This window comes from Penicillium alfredii (assembly GCF_028826965.1).
Source record: "Penicillium alfredii strain IBT 34128 chromosome Unknown utg000004l_segment0_segment0, whole genome shotgun sequence".
NCBI lineage: Eukaryota > Fungi > Ascomycota > Eurotiomycetes > Eurotiales > Aspergillaceae > Penicillium > Penicillium alfredii.
In genome coordinates this window covers 3,924,529-3,941,490 of record NW_026622701.1, presented here as the reverse complement: position 1 = coordinate 3,941,490, position 16,962 = coordinate 3,924,529, and the positions used below count along the sequence as shown (strand labels likewise).

At 51.9% G+C, this 16,962-nt stretch overlaps 4 protein-coding genes across 4 annotated transcripts; 2 read left to right on the top strand and 2 right to left on the bottom strand.

The window, feature by feature from the left end:
- Positions 1-707: 707 nt before the first annotated feature.
- On the bottom strand, positions 708-4,622 carry NUU61_003166 (peroxidase/cytochrome P450 family protein; the record flags this gene model as incomplete). The annotated part of the gene is made up of 10 exons (XM_056653748.1): positions 708-766; positions 855-1,134; positions 1,229-1,883; positions 1,938-2,440; positions 2,498-2,841; positions 2,899-3,229; positions 3,286-3,376; positions 3,429-3,774; positions 3,831-4,072; positions 4,129-4,622. 10 exons carry the CDS (start codon positions 4,620-4,622, stop codon positions 708-710), a joined length of 3,345 nt encoding a protein of 1,114 aa, XP_056514815.1.
- A 2,810-nt stretch (positions 4,623-7,432) lies between these two features.
- Positions 7,433-9,444, top strand: NUU61_003165 (T6SS phospholipase effector Tle1-like catalytic domain-containing protein; the record flags this gene model as incomplete). The annotated part of the gene is made up of 2 exons (XM_056653747.1): positions 7,433-7,555; positions 7,606-9,444. The coding sequence occupies 2 exons, from the start codon at positions 7,433-7,435 to the stop codon at positions 9,442-9,444; spliced, it is 1,962 nt and encodes a 653-aa protein (XP_056514814.1).
- Positions 9,445-9,958: 514 nt separating this feature from the next.
- NUU61_003164 (uncharacterized protein) lies at positions 9,959-10,908 on the top strand (the record flags this gene model as incomplete). The annotated part of the gene is made up of 2 exons (XM_056653746.1): positions 9,959-10,495; positions 10,537-10,908. The coding sequence occupies 2 exons, from the start codon at positions 9,959-9,961 to the stop codon at positions 10,906-10,908; spliced, it is 909 nt and encodes a 302-aa protein (XP_056514813.1).
- Positions 10,909-13,895: 2,987 nt separating this feature from the next.
- NUU61_003163 (arginyltransferase) lies at positions 13,896-15,837 on the bottom strand (the record flags this gene model as incomplete). Its single annotated transcript, XM_056653745.1, has 8 exons — positions 13,896-14,021; positions 14,099-14,364; positions 14,440-14,505; positions 14,561-14,658; positions 14,715-15,119; positions 15,173-15,358; positions 15,416-15,596; positions 15,783-15,837. 8 exons carry the CDS (start codon positions 15,835-15,837, stop codon positions 13,896-13,898), a joined length of 1,383 nt encoding a protein of 460 aa, XP_056514812.1.
- Positions 15,838-16,962: the final 1,125 nt, after the last annotated feature.

Here is a 16,962-nt window from a genome sequence, read left to right as displayed (position 1 = left end):
CCCTCTCTCTGCAGTCGTCAATTGGAGACTTTTACCACTAGTATTTCAAGTTTCAAGAAGAAGCTGTTTACTGTATTTAGTGCCCCAGGGGGAAAAATAAAAATGCTAAAATTTTTCGTATGCTCTACTATGACCTAGCGTCGTTTGCGTCGTTGGACTCTTACACCTTTGTCCTTTGGTTGAATACTCTTGTCACCTATCTGGTTTTTCTTCTTCTTCTTTCCTTGATTTAATTATTTAATTGTTTCTTTTTTGCGCTTCTCTCGCCCTTCGCATCCCTCTCTGTTCTCAGTCATCAGCCTCGACATTGGCATCCACTCGACCACGCAAGCCAAGTTCTACTATACCTCAAGCGGACGAGAAGAAGATTGGCTTTGGATATTCTAGTCCATTCTTTCTTTCTACTTCATTCCTAGGAATATAATAACAGCCAGAGATCAAACCAAGCTTCAACTCAATTCAACTATACACTACAGCTACAGAACTGTTCATAGCAATTTCCGGATATCCTGGAAAAAAACAAGCCCCCGAAAAGAACTCAAAAAGGATCAAGAAGCAAAAATCAGCACGGAAAACATAATTAATCATCGCCGCCCATGCGTGCATTTCCTCCGCATATATAACCAGGGTATCGGGTGTTATTTTGAGACAAACCGTACATACAATCTAGACTCATCCAGCTCAAGATGAGGACTTTTGGGCTCTCCTTACGAGGAGGTTGTGGCCTTCTTGAGCGGGAAGTCACCGTCCCAGTGCAGCTTGAGGGCTGTATCAAGGAAAAGAAAAAAGGCAGTCAGCAGGCATTCAATGAGGTATGTCACGAACGGAATATAAGGAGGGTCTGGTGGACTTACACGTCGGGAAGGGGAAGTAGGAAGTACCGTCCGAGCGCAGGTACATGTAGTAGCCGCCCTCCTGGAGAACCTTCTTCAGCTGGCCTTGGGCACCGGGGGCGCGGCGCAGGTTCTCCAGACGGCCGACGACGCGCAGCATGGCCACCAGGGCGATCTTGGTGATCTCCTGGCCGAAGCCGGTGTTGGGGCCCTGGCCGTGGTTGATGTACGAGTCGATGGGGCGGTCGAGGCGCACCTCGCTGGGCTCGGGGTAGATGCTGGGGTCGTGGTTGGCCTGGACCTGTTGAGGGAGAAAAGAAATGGTGAGTGGAACAGATCATGAAGATGATGAGGGCTTACGCCGCGGACAAGAAAGGGGCTGGGGGATTACTTACAAAGGAAGCAAAGATCTTGTCGCCGGGCTTGATGTCAACCTTGTTGCCGTTCTCGTCGACGGAGATGCTGGTCTGGGCCTCGCGGTACGAGCCGAAGGTGCCGTTGATGCGGATGGCCTCCAGCGAGTAGCGGTGCAGTTTGTCATCCGACTCCTTCGAGTCCTGCTTGGCTAGGCGACTGATCTCGGCCCAGTGCTTCTTGCCCTCGGGCGAGGTGTAGTACTCGACGATCTGCGTGAAGACCTGGCCCTGGTTAGGGACCAGCGCGACGATGGTCGGCAGGATCTGCGACCAGGTGATGTCCGAGGAGCTGGCGCCGGCCTCGCGCAGGCGGCGGATCACCGTCGTGCCGTACTCGCGCAGAGCGCTTTCTTGCGACCGGAAGCTGTCCATGATGCCGGAGAACAGGCCGTTGCCGCTGTCGCTCTTGACGGCCGACTCGATCACATGGCCGAGCTGCTGCGCGACGGCGGACGAGGCCCGGTTCAGCGAGTACGACTTGGGCGCGTCGACGTCGAAGAACAGCGCGGAGAAGATGGTGGCCAGGATAATGTACAGCTCGTCGTCAGTGAAGAGGCCGTTCTGGTTTTCCTTGGTCTTCAGCGGGAGGCCGAAGAGCGTAGAGGCAAAGTGAACATGGGCCAAGTTGCCGACACTGAACAGATAGTTAGAGGGGATGAATCTAGGGAGAATTGTAACCAAAACTTACTCGCGAGTAATGTCAACTTGGTTGACACCAGCCAGATTGCCAGCCTTCTCCTGGATCAGGCGCAGGGTAACGTCCTCGTAGAACTTCTTGACCAGTTTGGGGAACTCCTCGGTGTTCAGAGCCTGGCCAATGGCCTTGCGCTGCTTGGCATCGTAGTCGCCCTTGCCAAACAGGTCTTCCATCGCGCGGCTCCACGAGGGGCGGAAGTCCTTCTGGCTCTCCAGGACCAGCTTGGTGTTCTGGTGGGAGAGCAAGTTGATGCGCGGTGGGCTGTACGAGGGGCGGTCATACGAGTAGTCCTGCTCGCGGCCGAGGTTCTTCATGATGTTACGGTTCTCACTGGGGATGGTCATCGGGTAGTGGGCGTAGATGGAGTCAGGCTTGAACCAGTTGGGGAAGGCCCGCGTGGCCAGCTTGTAGAAGACACAGCCCTGGTTAATGTTGAGGTCGTAACGAGCCTCGTTGTAACCGAAGTTGGTCAGGTTACGAGGGTTGTAGTCGACCTGGCAAGGGAATCAGTATAGGAAATGGGCCGGTGAGAGGGATGTTAAGCAACATACGGTGTAGTGACGGTCACCGCGGACGAGAGCCACAGCATCAGACAGGACAGCACGAGAGATGGTGTAGGTCGGGGCAATACCCACACCCGGGACCATAGGCTCCTTGGCCTCCTCGGAGACGATACCGGGGTACAGCTCGACAAAGTCCGGGTGGTCATACAGGTGACGAAGAGACTCGGCGATCTCGGGGTTGGAGTTGATCTCCTCGAACGTGTCGTAAGTCTTCAGGCCGAAGTGCTTACGGAACTCGTTCAGGGAACCGACGTGCCATCTACGCGAGGCCTCAATACCAAGAATCTCAATCGAACGCAGAGCCTTGGGCACGTTCCGGGGGCCGAAGGAGCCTGATTGAATGTGTTAATATTTGTGACAGTGCGCGTCCAGCAGGCACAAGAACTTACTGGCCACGTCCTCACAAGCGTGCGTCAGGATCTGAACAAGCTCCTCATCCTTGAAGGTTCCATCCTCCTGACGCTTCAGGTGGGCGAAGGTGCGCTTGGATGGGTCAGGGTCGAGCAGACTATCGACCTTCTTCATGCCCATCAGCAGCTCGTGCATGGAGACCTCCTCGGCGGGCTTGCCCATCAGGTCGTGGTACACCTGCTCAATCCACTTCTCATCGCCCTGACTGATGGTCGAGTGCCAGCGGTAAGCCAGGTTGAACTCGACGGAGCACTGGTTACCAAGACCAGAGGGAGTGGCACCGGCCTTTTCCATTTGAGCACGTGGGTCCTGGGAAAGTCAGAATTCCCTTCTCTATCAAGGGTTATGGGTGTAGATCCACTTACCAAGCACCAGGTGGAGTTGGTGCGGTTCAGGTTGACAATGGTGCGCAGGTAATCATACAGCGTGATGTTGATGTACAGACCACAGGTGATCCTAGCGCCGTGTTAGAAAAAGCTCCGAAATTCGAAGTCTCATGAGAACATACAGTCGCCCTGTCTGGAACAAGTCCTCGTCGTATTTGGCCCATGCCTTCTTAGCCTCCTCCTCGGGGAGACCGTCCCGGGGCTTGGTGAAGCGGCCGTTCTCATTGATCAGGGCCAACTGCTCGACCACATGGTTGTGGAAACGGTTCAGCATGACCAGCAGAACACCGCAAGCCGCAGGGAGCGCCTGCAGACGACCCTCAGAGAAGGTATCGGGCTTGAGCTTTCCGTCCTTGTGGGATCGGATCAGATCCTGTTGCTCTTGAACATCACCGTACAGAATGGAAAGGTCCAGGTAGGCAGAGGTCTTGTTCAGGTGCTGTTGCCGGTAGTCGGTCTGGAAGATGTCTACGGAAAAGTCAGATGTTGCACCAATTGCCTCTATGGCATGCATGCTCGCTCACCGTGGATGATCAAAGAGGCCCAGTCGAAGAAAACACTGGACACCTTGTTGGGGTGAGGAGTGAACTCCTGGCGCGCGTACAGGCTGTCGAAGACCAGCCCCGCGTCGGGCAGGCCGCTGGGCTGGATAGTCAACGGAGGAATGGTGCGGCAGTATGCGGTGTTTGCAGCGCCCAGCCACGGGAGCGTAGGGTTGTTGTTTGAGCCATCGGCAGAGCGATACTTATACTCGTCACCCATGTACCTATGAGATGGAATTAGCCCATGGCTTTGCCGTAATCAATTGAACGTGAAGCTTACGACAGCGGCGGGTGCGGCAGCGAGTTCCACAGCTCATCCAGGAACTGGTTGGTGAGCTCGGTGCGGTTCTTCGAGTGGCCCGGCAGATCGGCAACCAGCTGGATAATGCGCTCCATGAGGTAAGTCTTGTCGTCGATCAGGTCACCGGACGCCTTGCTTTTGATCAAGTCCCTGGCCGTGCTCAGATCGCGGAAGCCCAGAGACTTGATGTCGTTAATCAGACCCGATGACTGGTCATGCTTCAGGTAGGCGCCATCACCGGTCTGGTTGGGCAGCGGCTCGCGCGAGGCATGGATGGCCTGCGCATACTTCTCGAAGATGGCAATGACCTCGGCGCGACTCACGGCATGGCTCTCATCATTGTTGGATGTGGACTTGCGCGACGGCGAGACCTTGGAGAAGCGCTTACTGCTCTTGTCGCCGTTCTTGGAGGGCTCGGCGTCGCCATTGGAGTCCTTGGACCGCTTGAACGTGGTCGAGAATCTCCGTAACATGATGATCTGAGATTCTCTCACTCAAGATCCGACGAAAGACACAAGAAGAAGGAATGGGAATGGCTAACAGGCCAAAGCAGGGGAGGTAGAAAGGAAAGAGGAAAAGAGGCGCGCGACACGGTAGCTCGCCAGAGCATTTAAAACCGAGCTGTGCGGGCGACCCGGGTCAGCAGCTGCAGGACTGTGGAGCAGCCGCAGTGGCGGATTTGTTATCGCCACTAGCTGATTGAGTGTTTTGCGACCCGATCGCCTTGGGGGGATAGTCGACACTAGCTCGATCTCCCTGAACCTGACCACCAAGTTGCCAATCACGGCCCCCGGCGTGGTACAAGCTCGATGCTTTCCCAACAAATGGAGTGGAGTGGCGTGGTTCCTCCATGCACAGCTGAACCGAGTAAGAGATCATCGTGCATGACGGGATCGGAGAGTGGTGCTTCTCCATTGTTATGATGTTACCGTATTAGGGCTTGGATGAGGTGGAGCCAGGCAATGAAATTGAACACGGCACATTTCAGCGTGTCATAAAAAAGCAGTGCTCAATCATTATTACTTCTCACCAACTGACAATTCCCTTCAACAGTACATTATTTTTCTTTTCCCCCGTAGATAAAACCGAGTCGCGTGTTGTATCGACGTCCCCAAGGCCAGGGTATCACCGGGCCACAGGGTATCACAGACGGAGCAGGGAATATGGAGCGGTGTACAGGCCACATTTTGGCATGGAGTCGGCAAGCCCCACTCTGAGATCCAGCTAAAAAGCAGAGATGTGGTGGGGGGGGGGGGGTTGCCGTCACAACTCGTTCTTTGGGTAATAAGGTGGCTGGCTGGATAGCTGGGTGGCTGGAAATGAATCCTGCCAGCCGGTTTCAACTCAGAAAGGAGGTGTGACAACCATTGACTTTTTCTTCTGACTACTTCCAAGATTAGATCGGGGACATTACATGGACATTACATAGACATGAGGCATCACATGCAAGGGAGTATAATGTGACGTTGAAGCGCACATGGACAAGAAAAGAGAAGCATGAGGGTTGTGAGCCTCGAGGGGTACACACGCATCTCTGTTATTATTGTTGTGATTATTGTTATTTATTTCTTCTCCAGCGATCGTCCTCGACCCACCTGTTCGCCCACTCGCTATGGACTATAGCGTCGCACCAAGTGGCGAACGGGCCGCCAGCCAGCATGAAGGACAATTATACTTGCTGTCATTGGCAGTCAGTCGGCAGGAATTATTCAGATTCTGATCTATCGTGTTCCTCCCCTTCTCCCCGCCCAGGGCCTTGCAGCTGTCCACCCCCCCCTCCCCTTTTTGCCTCGTGGCGCTTCACTCGGAATAATTCGTCCAAAACACAAAATCAAATCATTTCAATGTGATTGACATAGTCTTGAGAGAAGAGGAGGGGCCACAAAGAGATCAACTATTATTGGGGGGATACTTGGCTGCACGGGCGATATACTTCTGTCCGACAGAGGAAGTTTCTATACATCTCACCTTTCACATTATTCCATATTGTGCTCTCATTACCCAGATTGTTCATATGCATCGTAAGTCTGTAGACGATCGACCCACGGCAGGATGTTCCCACTCTCAGTCGGGAAAAAAGTGTCCCATTGTTCAGACCGAGGTTATATAGTGTTAGTATATCATGGATTAGGTCCCACCTTGACCCCCCTGGCAAAAGAGAAAAAAAAAAAAAAAAAAAAAAAAACTCTTCATCGTCACCAATCGGCTAATATGGTCAACTATCAGTCTTGATTCCCTCCATTCCCAATGGTTCTCTCGAGAATCGAGGGCGCATCTAAACTGCAGACCACATATGGCATGGTGCCGCCGGGCTGAAAAGAAGTCTCCAGGCCCAAACTTGAGCCCTGCTTCCCCAATCCTGAGACTTTCAGATGACAGCCCGGACAGGTGGGTCTGCCGAGAAAGGACCCGTGTATATGAAGGACTTGTTTCTCTGAACCGTAGGAGCGGATGGGAGGTCCACTTAGCCCGATGGACCCGATCGCAAAGAACCAAACACCCCCTTACGACAACCCATCCGTAATGATTGGCGACGAGCTGCTGAAGGGCGGCGATCGACAATAATGTCCCGATCTCCACCGAACGTGGTTGGTTTCATAGGTCCAGCCTCAATCTCTGGGGCCAATAGTTACTGTGACGGCGCGAGTTGAACTGCAGTCTCTCAGCTTTCGGACCTCTCCCCCCTCCACTTCACTACTGCGTAGGTCCGAGCCGGTCCTCGTGCAGAAACCCCAATGATGGGTTTCCAGCCTGGATTGAAAGGTATGAAATGCCCGAGAGAGAGGGCTGCATTGGGTGAAAGAATGCGCCCCCGTTGCAACATCGTATGTCCGACATGGGCAAGCAAGAACAGAAATGAAAAAACCAACAGCCCTGCATCAGTGCCAGTTGCACATTGCAAATCCAAGCCAAAATCAGAGCGAGTCTCCGTCTTGTGATTGGGAATGTGCCAGTTCCGCAGGGGGGGGGGCCCACTTGGCCTGCCCGCTCCAGCTTGACGTATCTTGCAAAGAGCTGCAGCGATCGACTCCGGTGGGTGGCACATTCCGGGCATTCTTATCCTGCCAAATCCCCCTCCGGCTGTTGGTTCGGGCCATTCGCGTGTGTCGGGGAGCTGACTGCAAATCTCTTGCTTTCGCGCGATTATTTTTAGCCCGGTATATAGTGCTCACTTGTCGCGCTGCACGGTGATTATATCCCTGTTGTCTTTTTTCCCCTATTCGTCCAGGGCGATTTCTTTCTTTTTTTGAAGTGTTCAAATCGAATTGAATTGAGCATAATCATGGCGCACGGCCTGGGGCCCTCGCCATCTCCCTTTCCGAAGCAGTTCGTGCTTTGCTTCGACGGCACCGGTAACAAATTCGCGGGCGATGAGTCCGACAGCAATGTACTCAAGATCTTTCGCGTAAGTAGGACAGACCTTAAGAGTAGCATGGAAATACTGACAAATCCCAGATGCTGGATCGCAGTAAGAGTCACCAGTACCATTACTACCAGCCCGGGATTGGCACCTATGTGACCTCCAGGTCGCTGTCCAGCCATGGGCGCATCCAGCGCATCAAGTCGGCGTACCAAAAGGCCAAGGACTCGGCGATCGGATCCTCGTTTGACGAGCATGTGATGGGCGGGTACAAGTTCCTGATGCGATACTATTCACCGGGCGACGAGATCTACTTCATTGGATTCAGTCGCGGCTCATACATCGCACGGTTTCTGGCAGAGATGCTGGATTATATCGGGCTGCTCGAAGCCGGTAATGAGGAACTGATCCGATTCGCGTGGAAGACGTTCGCCAAGTGGCAGCAGCGAACGGGCGACACGGAGGAGGAGCGCGCCGAGAAGAAGAAGCTCTTCGAGTATATGAAGGCATTCCGCGAGACCTTCAGCCGGCCGACCTCGCGCATCCGATTCATGGGTCTTTTCGACACCGTCAACAGTGTGCCGCGCTTCGAGTCGGCCTGGATGCAGCGCAGCAAGTTCCCCTATACGGCGCGCAGTTCCGCCAAGGTGATCCGGCACGCTGTGGGTATCGACGAGCGCCGCGCCAAGTTCCGCCAGGACTTGATCTCGGGCCAACGGCCGAAGGAACACAAGCGCCACAAGCATCGACACCGGCCTCACCCCCGCCAGCATCTTGAACAACACCTGGCGCGTCATCTAGATGCCAACCACCATCTGCATCTCCACTCCAACGACCACAGGGAGGAACATCCAGACAGTGTCCCGGCCATTCGCCTGAATGACGACGCCGATGAGAAGTCCGTTGAACAACCGGATCCGAACTTCCAAACCCCAGCATGGGGCCCCGCCAACGGCGAGTCGCACTACCGCACCCCGCATGGCTCGTCTCATCAGGGAAGCGAGAGCAACTTTGGCCTTGATCGCGGCAATCGGTACCGTGCGCCCTCTCCCCGACGGATGAGTCTGGCTGTGCCGAAACCAACTCAGTCGACGGAAGATCTCGCGTCTGTGCGCAGTGGGCAGTCCGGTGGGATGTCCATCCAAGTGCCTAGCCACAACGGGGAGGATGATGACGAGGAGGACCAAGACATCCACGAGATGTGGTTCCCAGGTTGCCACGCAGACATTGGTGGAGGGTGGAAGCTGGCCAGCGGCGAGCTGTGGGCACTCAGCCACGCGCCGCTGGTGTGGATGGTGCAGGAAGCACAAAAGGCCGGGCTGGAGCTGGACGAGCGCAAGATGAAGCAGTTCCAGTGTCTGGAGGAGTTTGACGGCGATTACACGCCCATCCAGGAGATGGAGCTGCGACGGCCGAGTCAGTGCCGCGACGGCCACGGGAATGATCCTGACGCCTTCCGCACGATGCCCAACGAAAAGGAACGGTCGGCGGCGAGCCGCGACTTCTGGCACGCGCTGCACACATCCAGCACCAAGGGCCTGCTGCACGACTGCCTGGAGTTCAACCAGGGCATCCCGTCAATGTCGGTGATCTCGTGGCGCATCATGGAGTGGCTGCCCTTCCGCCGTATGGATCTGCAGTCCGACGGCTCGTGGAAGCCCATCAGCTGGCCGCTGCCGCGTGGTGAAGTGCGCGATGTACCCCTGGACGCCGAGATCCACGTCTCGGCCATTCGCCGTATGCAAGCGGATCCCAACTACCGGCCGGGTAATGTCATCGTTGGCGGGGGTGGCAGAGGAATCCGCAAAGCCCCAGAAGATTATGGCATCGGCGAGTGGGTGGTTTTCAAGAACGAAGGTGATCCTGTGCGCGAGACGTATGTGCGGAAGGACGTGGCCAACAAGTGCAAGGACGAGCACCCGCAGACCCAGTGATATCCTTCGTCTGTTTTCTGTTCTCTATTGTATTGTGTGTTTAATATCCTATGGACATGAGTTGTACCAAATGAAATGTAGTATGTTTGCCGAGTAATATATCGAGTATATCGAGTCTATCGAGTCAAGGTCTGACTGGAGGTGAGTGGAAATATACTCCCATCCATGCAGGCCCAATAATAGGAGATATGTACGACTTGCAGCTCAGCTGGGTCTAGACTACTCGAATTAAAAAGTATGAGAAAGGGAAAGAAAGAGAAGTAGAAGAATAGAAAAATACAAGACTCACATACAAAGACATCGTGCAAATGTCAAGTGGAGCCCGTGTCAACCTTTTCCTCTCCCTGACCTCACCATTTCTTCTCCCCGACACTTCCGCTTCCCTCAACCCGTGGATGTGGATGCTCGCTTGGCCGGTCCAAGGGTTTCTTCTTATCTTTCTCGGCTTCACGATGCTACCGGGTTAACACCCCCCCTTCTTTGTACTTCTTCCTTTCCACCGTTGATCGCAGCCATGGATGGGTCGCAACGATCTGAACCCAGGCGCTCCCCTCCCTCCGACTCGCGCGAACCCGGGGTAAACTCCGGAACAACCCCAGAGAAGGTGGGAAAGGAGGACGTCATGATCACTTTATCGCTCTCCCCCGAACCACCGGCACTTTCGCGGACTCGATCTCCTTTGACCCGATCGCATCTTCGCTCGCGCTCACTGGCGGGAATCCCCGGCATGCCTTCGATGACGCGCGCCTACTCGTCTCCAGGGCTGGACTCCCGGGGCCGGTATATCTTTGTGAATGGCCGCGGCGGGTCGCCAGTCGAAAGCGCGAAACGACACTTGCCCCTGCAGATGCGCGTCGACGATCACCTCGAAACCCGAATGAGCTCGCTCAACATCTCCGAGACCATTTCTGAGACCGCCGAACTCGAAACAGCCCCCAGGTCGCCCGTGCCGTCGCAACCTGGCTCCTCCTCGCCGATCATGATGCCGCAGACGCTCCCCCGCGCCGGGCGCCTGCGCCCGACTTCCCCCTTCACCAGAATCCCGTCAATAGTCCGCCCTCCCTGCATTCTTCCCCCATGCTCGGCTCCAAGTACAACGAGGCCTACCCGGTCCATTCGGCCTCGTCGGCCTCATCCGTCCCCTCCACTCCGACGAGTCTCCGCTCTCGCAGCCCCAGCATTTCTTCTCTGGAAACCATTCCCGATATCCCAGACGCCGAGGCCGAAGAGGTGGAAGAAGATCGCATCGCTGAATTAAAGGCCGCGGCTGATGCAGCCGATGCGGCCAGCAACGCGAACCGACGACGCGGGGCTTCGGATGTGTCTAGCCCGTCGAGTTCATTCAACACCATGCGTGGGGTGTCGGGCATTTACGGACCCCGAAGCGACAAGCGCAAGCGATGGAGTGTCTGTGGCGCCGAACGGCGACAGGATCTCGACCTGGAAACCATCTGGGAGGATTGAAAGAAACACGATGCTTTCGTGACTTATCGCCCACAGTTTATTGCTGGACAACCTTCAACCATCCCCCCGGCCTCATAGCAGCACGCCCCGTTTTCAGTCCTGGAGTTGACCTCCAGACTCGATTTTGACATCCTCTTGCTTTCCACCACTTCTTGCTCGTCTCTGAAATTCCTAGATACCCCCCATTTCTTTCTCTTCCGAGCCGTACATATCCCATTCTGACATGTCCTATCTTTGAAAAGCATCTTTCTGTGTTTTCTCTTTCCTCTTTTTCTCTCTTTTCCTTTTCGCGCCAAGAGGAGTTCTATTGCGGGTTGGCTCTACTGTTGCAGGCACGGGAGGATCTTTGACCAGGCACCGGAGTTGTTTCTGGCCTATTCATTATGCTGAGCATGATTTATTGTTTCTGGGGGCTTGTTTTATTGTTTTCTGATGTATGTGGTCGATACCATGAGCATTCTAGATCTTGTTATGGTTAGCTCAATGCACATCCGGGCTTGCTAAAACTCTTTTCTCGTAGTTGTGGAATGTTATGCGTGTGTTGGACAGTAGTCTGTTCTGCTTGCTGCTTGTGTGGCAATGGAGACCACTATTATCTGTGTCTGCATAAATAAAGTCTTATAACTGAGTCAATTTCTCCATCTACAGCACAGCCAAAGAGCAACGAAGGATGTGTGGATCTATCATGATCAGTCTGAACAAGCGTCTCACCTAGTATAGATTCTCGTACAGATTCTCGGAGGGGGGGGGGGGGTTAAAAAAAGAAAGGAAGGAAGGAAGGAAGAAAGGAATACAACGAAGGAATGAAAAGGAAGGAAATATACAACCCATGCTGAATAGCCCCAAATCGCAGCACATACCACCAGTCAGATCGGATCTACTTATAGGCCATCCAAGTTCCTCCACCCCTTCCCTTGCAGACGCGCACTCTCTCTCTCTCTCTCTGCATGTCCATACTTCAAAGCTGTCTCTCTGGCAGTCAGCCCTTTTAGATCGTCCAGCTCCCGCTTCGCACCCTGCCGAAGCAAGAATCGAATAGCCTCAAGCCAGTTCCCACTGTGATTGAGGAGATAGTGAACATGTGGAAATTCGTTGGATGTCGCGGCCAAATTAATCCATGTATGTGGTATTTTATGGGAATCAACTTAGGCTGATTCGTCGGTTATGAGACAAAGGGATATAGATATAGATACAGACATCAAGACATCTTCTAGATAGAAGATTCGCTAATTAATATTCTACCCGTGCCGGGTAGGAAGGCAGATCCATACGGCAATAGTGGATTTCAATGAACTGGAATTGGCATTCACAGTCCTCTATGTAGGTATCTGGGGTCTGTCGCAGCCGAACGATGTTCATTTTTTTACCTTATGGCGGCTAGAATACTGGATGCGGTGTCCGGAGCCATCCTGCAAGTCATGACTGTCGGAACCCACAGGCTATATCTATGTAGGCAGCATGGTAATTGGTGGGACTCAAGCTTAAACTGTTATGTTCTCAGTCATGATGGATGTTTCAAGAGGAAAATAGAATTATGTGCATCCTTTGGCTCAATATGGCAAAATTGTTTGAACAGACCAAAGACTTCATTTTCACGGACTGCGTCCGCATTACCTTTGCTCTAGCATCCCTGAGGATTTACTCAGGTAGGTCTTGCATCCTTGAATGTTCGTCACATTTAAGCTGTCAATTGGGAGGTTTGAGGTAGAGACGACGTGGGGACTGTCAACGGCTTTACAAGAGCCTCATCCATGCGTATATTATAACAACATATGAAAGTTGTTGGACTTTTCTTACTTGGAAGGGCAGGGGAAAATCTCTTAAATCGTCTACAATCTGCATCAATTCTACTTCCATATTTTTCCCTTTGTTAAGTTAGTTATTCTTTTTTTTTAAGATCAAGTTTACTCCCAAAGATCCCTCAACCCTAAAAGCTTGATAATGCTCAAACGTCCCGAGGAATGAACCGCACATTCAACTCAGGCTTCCACCACAAAAAGTGCATCTTGCACGTGTTGATCCAGTCCAGGTCCTGATCCAAGAGCTCCATATCATGGGCGTAGACCATCTTCGCAAGCTGTAGCGCCATTTGTCCAAAAATCGAATTCTAAGATCTAATTTATTTTTTAATTTATTTCCGAGACTTATTGAAGCGATTATAAATCTTATTATTTATAGAAAAGATATTTTATAGATAGTTTAGGCTAGAATCTAGATTAGTAGCCGAATAAAAATATATCTCAGTAAGGTTATACTACGAACTCCTACTTTAATACTCTTAAACAGGGTCTTTTGCTAGTTTATAAACTAGGTATAATATCCTAGTGAAATAATACGATAATCTATATAGCTAATATCTTATAAGAGTAGTTCGAAAATTATAGAATTTAGGTAATAAACTAGCCTCCTTATTCGCTTAATCTTAACCCTATCGAACTAGTATAGCGGCTTTTGAAGCTTGAAATCCTTTAATTATACCCTTACCTAGGTGATGGCAGATCTAAATTAGATTAGGAGCTATTCAAAAAGGCTATATACGACGCTTAGGATCAGCTTGATCAAAACGCTAATAATAGCCTAATTTGGTCTATACCGCGTAGGCTTGCTGCTATACGCGCAACGAAGGGTTAGTATACTAGATATTAATCTCATTTTTTTAGTGTATTTAGTATAAAGTTCTAGTATTTAATATTAGGAGAGTTATTCGGTTTTTAATATAGTAGGGTAAATCTGAATTATAGAGTGTATACAGACTTTTGGCCGCGTAGTGTATTCTGTTTGTTAAGAGAGCTATCGCATTTTATAAATAGGTGAAAAGTTACATAAAAGCACGGCAAGAACATGCTCTGGTTTCCAGTCCGTGTATGCTTTGTCGACAATCTCTGGTGGGTTCTAATAATGCTGACCCTGCTGGCGCTTATGTCGTCATAGTTCAAAGCCCTTTCCGGCGGTCAGCCATCGACGCCTTGCTTCGTGGAAGTTTCTTTTCAATCAAACAGCACAACGGCGCTATCTCGGACGAGCCTCGGCCCCAGAACAGCTGCCAGCTCGGCAATAATGCCCTTGACGGATTGCGGACTATCGAAACGCATATCCTCCCAACCGACGAGATCCTAGAGAGTCAACACCAGAGGCCCTTTTCAAAAGAATGAAGCATGTACTCTATGGGTGAGAGGTGCGAGTTACGTACTATCATCTCCACAAATGTCCCGTGAAACAGCAAGTGCCAATGATCCAGATCTAGAGCTTTCACTTCGTCCAGAGTTAGGACTCCAGGCATGTGGATGTCGAACAATGAAAGCTCCTCTTCGTTCACGTCGGGCTCGAATGGAGGGTTTGTGGACGACTCGGTAGCAGCGGTTGAGGATTGGTCACGCGAGAGGGAAACATAGGGTCGGGTGTCCAGTTTCTGAGCGAGTTCGCCGTCCAATGGGTCCCAGGTATTGGATTCGGGGTCTTGGTTGGAAAGCAGGGTCAGATAGCTGGACATAGAGATTCTTGTCAAACAAAGAGAACTCATCATTTGCTTACCGAGGATATACTGCGGCTTGTAATTGGCTTTGTAGCGCATCTTCTGACAGGAGTGGATGTAGTATCCTATATTCAATGGTCAGACACATCCCAGGACCGTCATGCTTCATCCAAGACAAACCCATGTAGTAGTAGGGATAGTCATTCTCAAGCGAGAACGCAACCTCGCGCAAGGCGCTCAGTTTCCCAAATTCCCACTGCTCGTATTCAGGATCATAGCTAAAACGAGGTACAATCAGTCACGCCATTCCAGAACCCCTTTGAATTGCACTCACAATACGTAGACAGAGCTCACACCACTTGGCATCAAGTCCAGAACGGCCACCGCAATGAGCTTTCCATCGAGGCGATAGCACTGGTGCCATGAACCAAGTTTCTTCTCCAAGGCATTCGACTTGGTCAGCGAAGCAGGAGACCGCTTGATGCCTGAGCACAGAAACCGCTGGAAGTCTTTGACCTTCCAACGGGAGACATCCTCTCGATGAATTGTGGTTTGGTACTTGACGAAAAGTTCAAACTTGGCCTGGGAGACCGAGTCACCTTCAATGTTGACCTCGAAGCGGTGCGCTGGTTCCAACGGGCGTTTGGTCGCAGGGTCAATGGGGCGTTTGACGTTACTGTACTCGGACTCGTGGACAGCAGACCGAAGATTGAAATGACACTTGCGATGTTTCTTTTCTCTGTCCATCGATCAGCAAGTTCTCTTCGCCGCAAACAAGCGCAAACAACTCACTCGCGCGATCGTGGGCAGAGCCGGGCAGCTTTGCGCATGTATGCTGGGCCTAAAATGAATTTATTCCAGCGATTGACGGCCTTGCGCTGGTCACGGCGGGGCTGGAAAGCAGATGCTTCCAGTCTCAGCGTGTAATGGGGGCAGCAGGACCGTTGCAGGTTCTGCTTGTAGTAGAGCGTGCCCGACCTAGTATGGAGTTAGTATAGTTGGGCACTGAAAGAAGGAAGCCCACAGGAAGCATACCGTCTCCAACCCCGGTTGACAAGCTCCTCATAGTGTTCTGGTCGCACAGCCACGGAGCTGGTGAAATATGATGCACCTAGAACTGACGTGTCAACATGTCCCAGTCCAGTCAGTGTGAGGTGGGGAAAATACTGACTTCCATCATCGGATTTACAGTACCCGCAAGAGTTGCGCTGATACCCTAGTCACTATGATGTTAGTGTCTACGTAGTGAGAGAGAGAGGGGGTTGAAGATCCTCAAGCTTGCAGCAAGTTGATATTTGCCCCTCGCCAAGATTCCCTAAGCTGCAGCCACGAGAACCAGTAGACGTGCCACGGGGTGCGGGAAGTCTACGTCAGTGGTTCCCTGCATGCTAGTGGGACGTACCTAGCGGCCGAAAGAGCGACAGCTGTCGCGCGCGTTCGGCGTCAACGGGTTGCATTTCGGGTTTCAAGACGACTGAAAGGGCGGCCCCGACGGGACGAGGGGAAATCCCAGGATGCGAGGTGCAGCAACCAACACGACCAAGTGGATCGAGAGAGAATGGTGTGTTGCGCAGGATGGTTGCAAAGGGGTGGAAAAGAGAAAGGGCACGTTGGCTGAATTTCGGCGGGGTTGTATTACGCTTTTTTATACCTCAGGCTCTACTTGGATCTATAGTTGATAGCTTGGATCTTGACTGTATACCTCTCACATTGAGGTTCACGATATAACTATTCTTAGCTCCAATGCCCGTGCCAAATTGCCCCGATCGGCCAAGGATCTCATTCCTAGTTCGAGTTGAATTCCGATTTTCCTCGGTACCAGGCAATCCGTTAGGGCCACACCAGATTACCCGAGAACTTCCCACTTGACAAGGGCGATCAGAAGCTAGAGATTAGTCTGAGACAGGCCTAAATTTGCTTTCCCTGGTTTCCTGCCTCATCGACTGAAACATGCGTCCCTTGTTATATCCATGGATCGGTCTATGAGAGGATCTGAATTGTCACATGACCATCTATGGAGTGTCTCAATGGTTTCAACGGTCAAAGGAGGATGATAGTCATAGATTCATGAGAACACAAAGTTACAATCAAGACAATTGAGCCATCAGAATCATCTCAAAGATCTATAACAAAAAATAAAAATAAAAATAAAAAAAAAAGTACACAAAGCTCAGTGTATGGTAAATACCCCATTAGTCAGTTCCCCAGGACCCGTGCGTTACCAGTGCCCCTCCATTCCCACTCTTCGCATCCAGTCCTCATTCATGTAGTTCTCTCTCTCTCTCTTCCTCCCTCTCTCTTTCTTCTGATATTTTCCTGACGATCATGCCTCTTTGTCCTCCTCCTCATCCCCTCCCGTCTACGGGTTTGAATGGGAATACTTGATTGAAGTCCCCGAGATCCGCTTCGCCCCCGGAAAAAAAAAATTCCTTTCCCCGACCGCCCACCGTTGTACTCATTGCAAGACTCTTCCCCCGAGACCTTCAGGCTCCGTGGGAGGCGTGAGCTGAGCGCCGTCAATCGCCTGGCCTGAATTTCTCTCTCCCTGTACTATCCGCGACACAGGTCCTTCCATTCTTTTT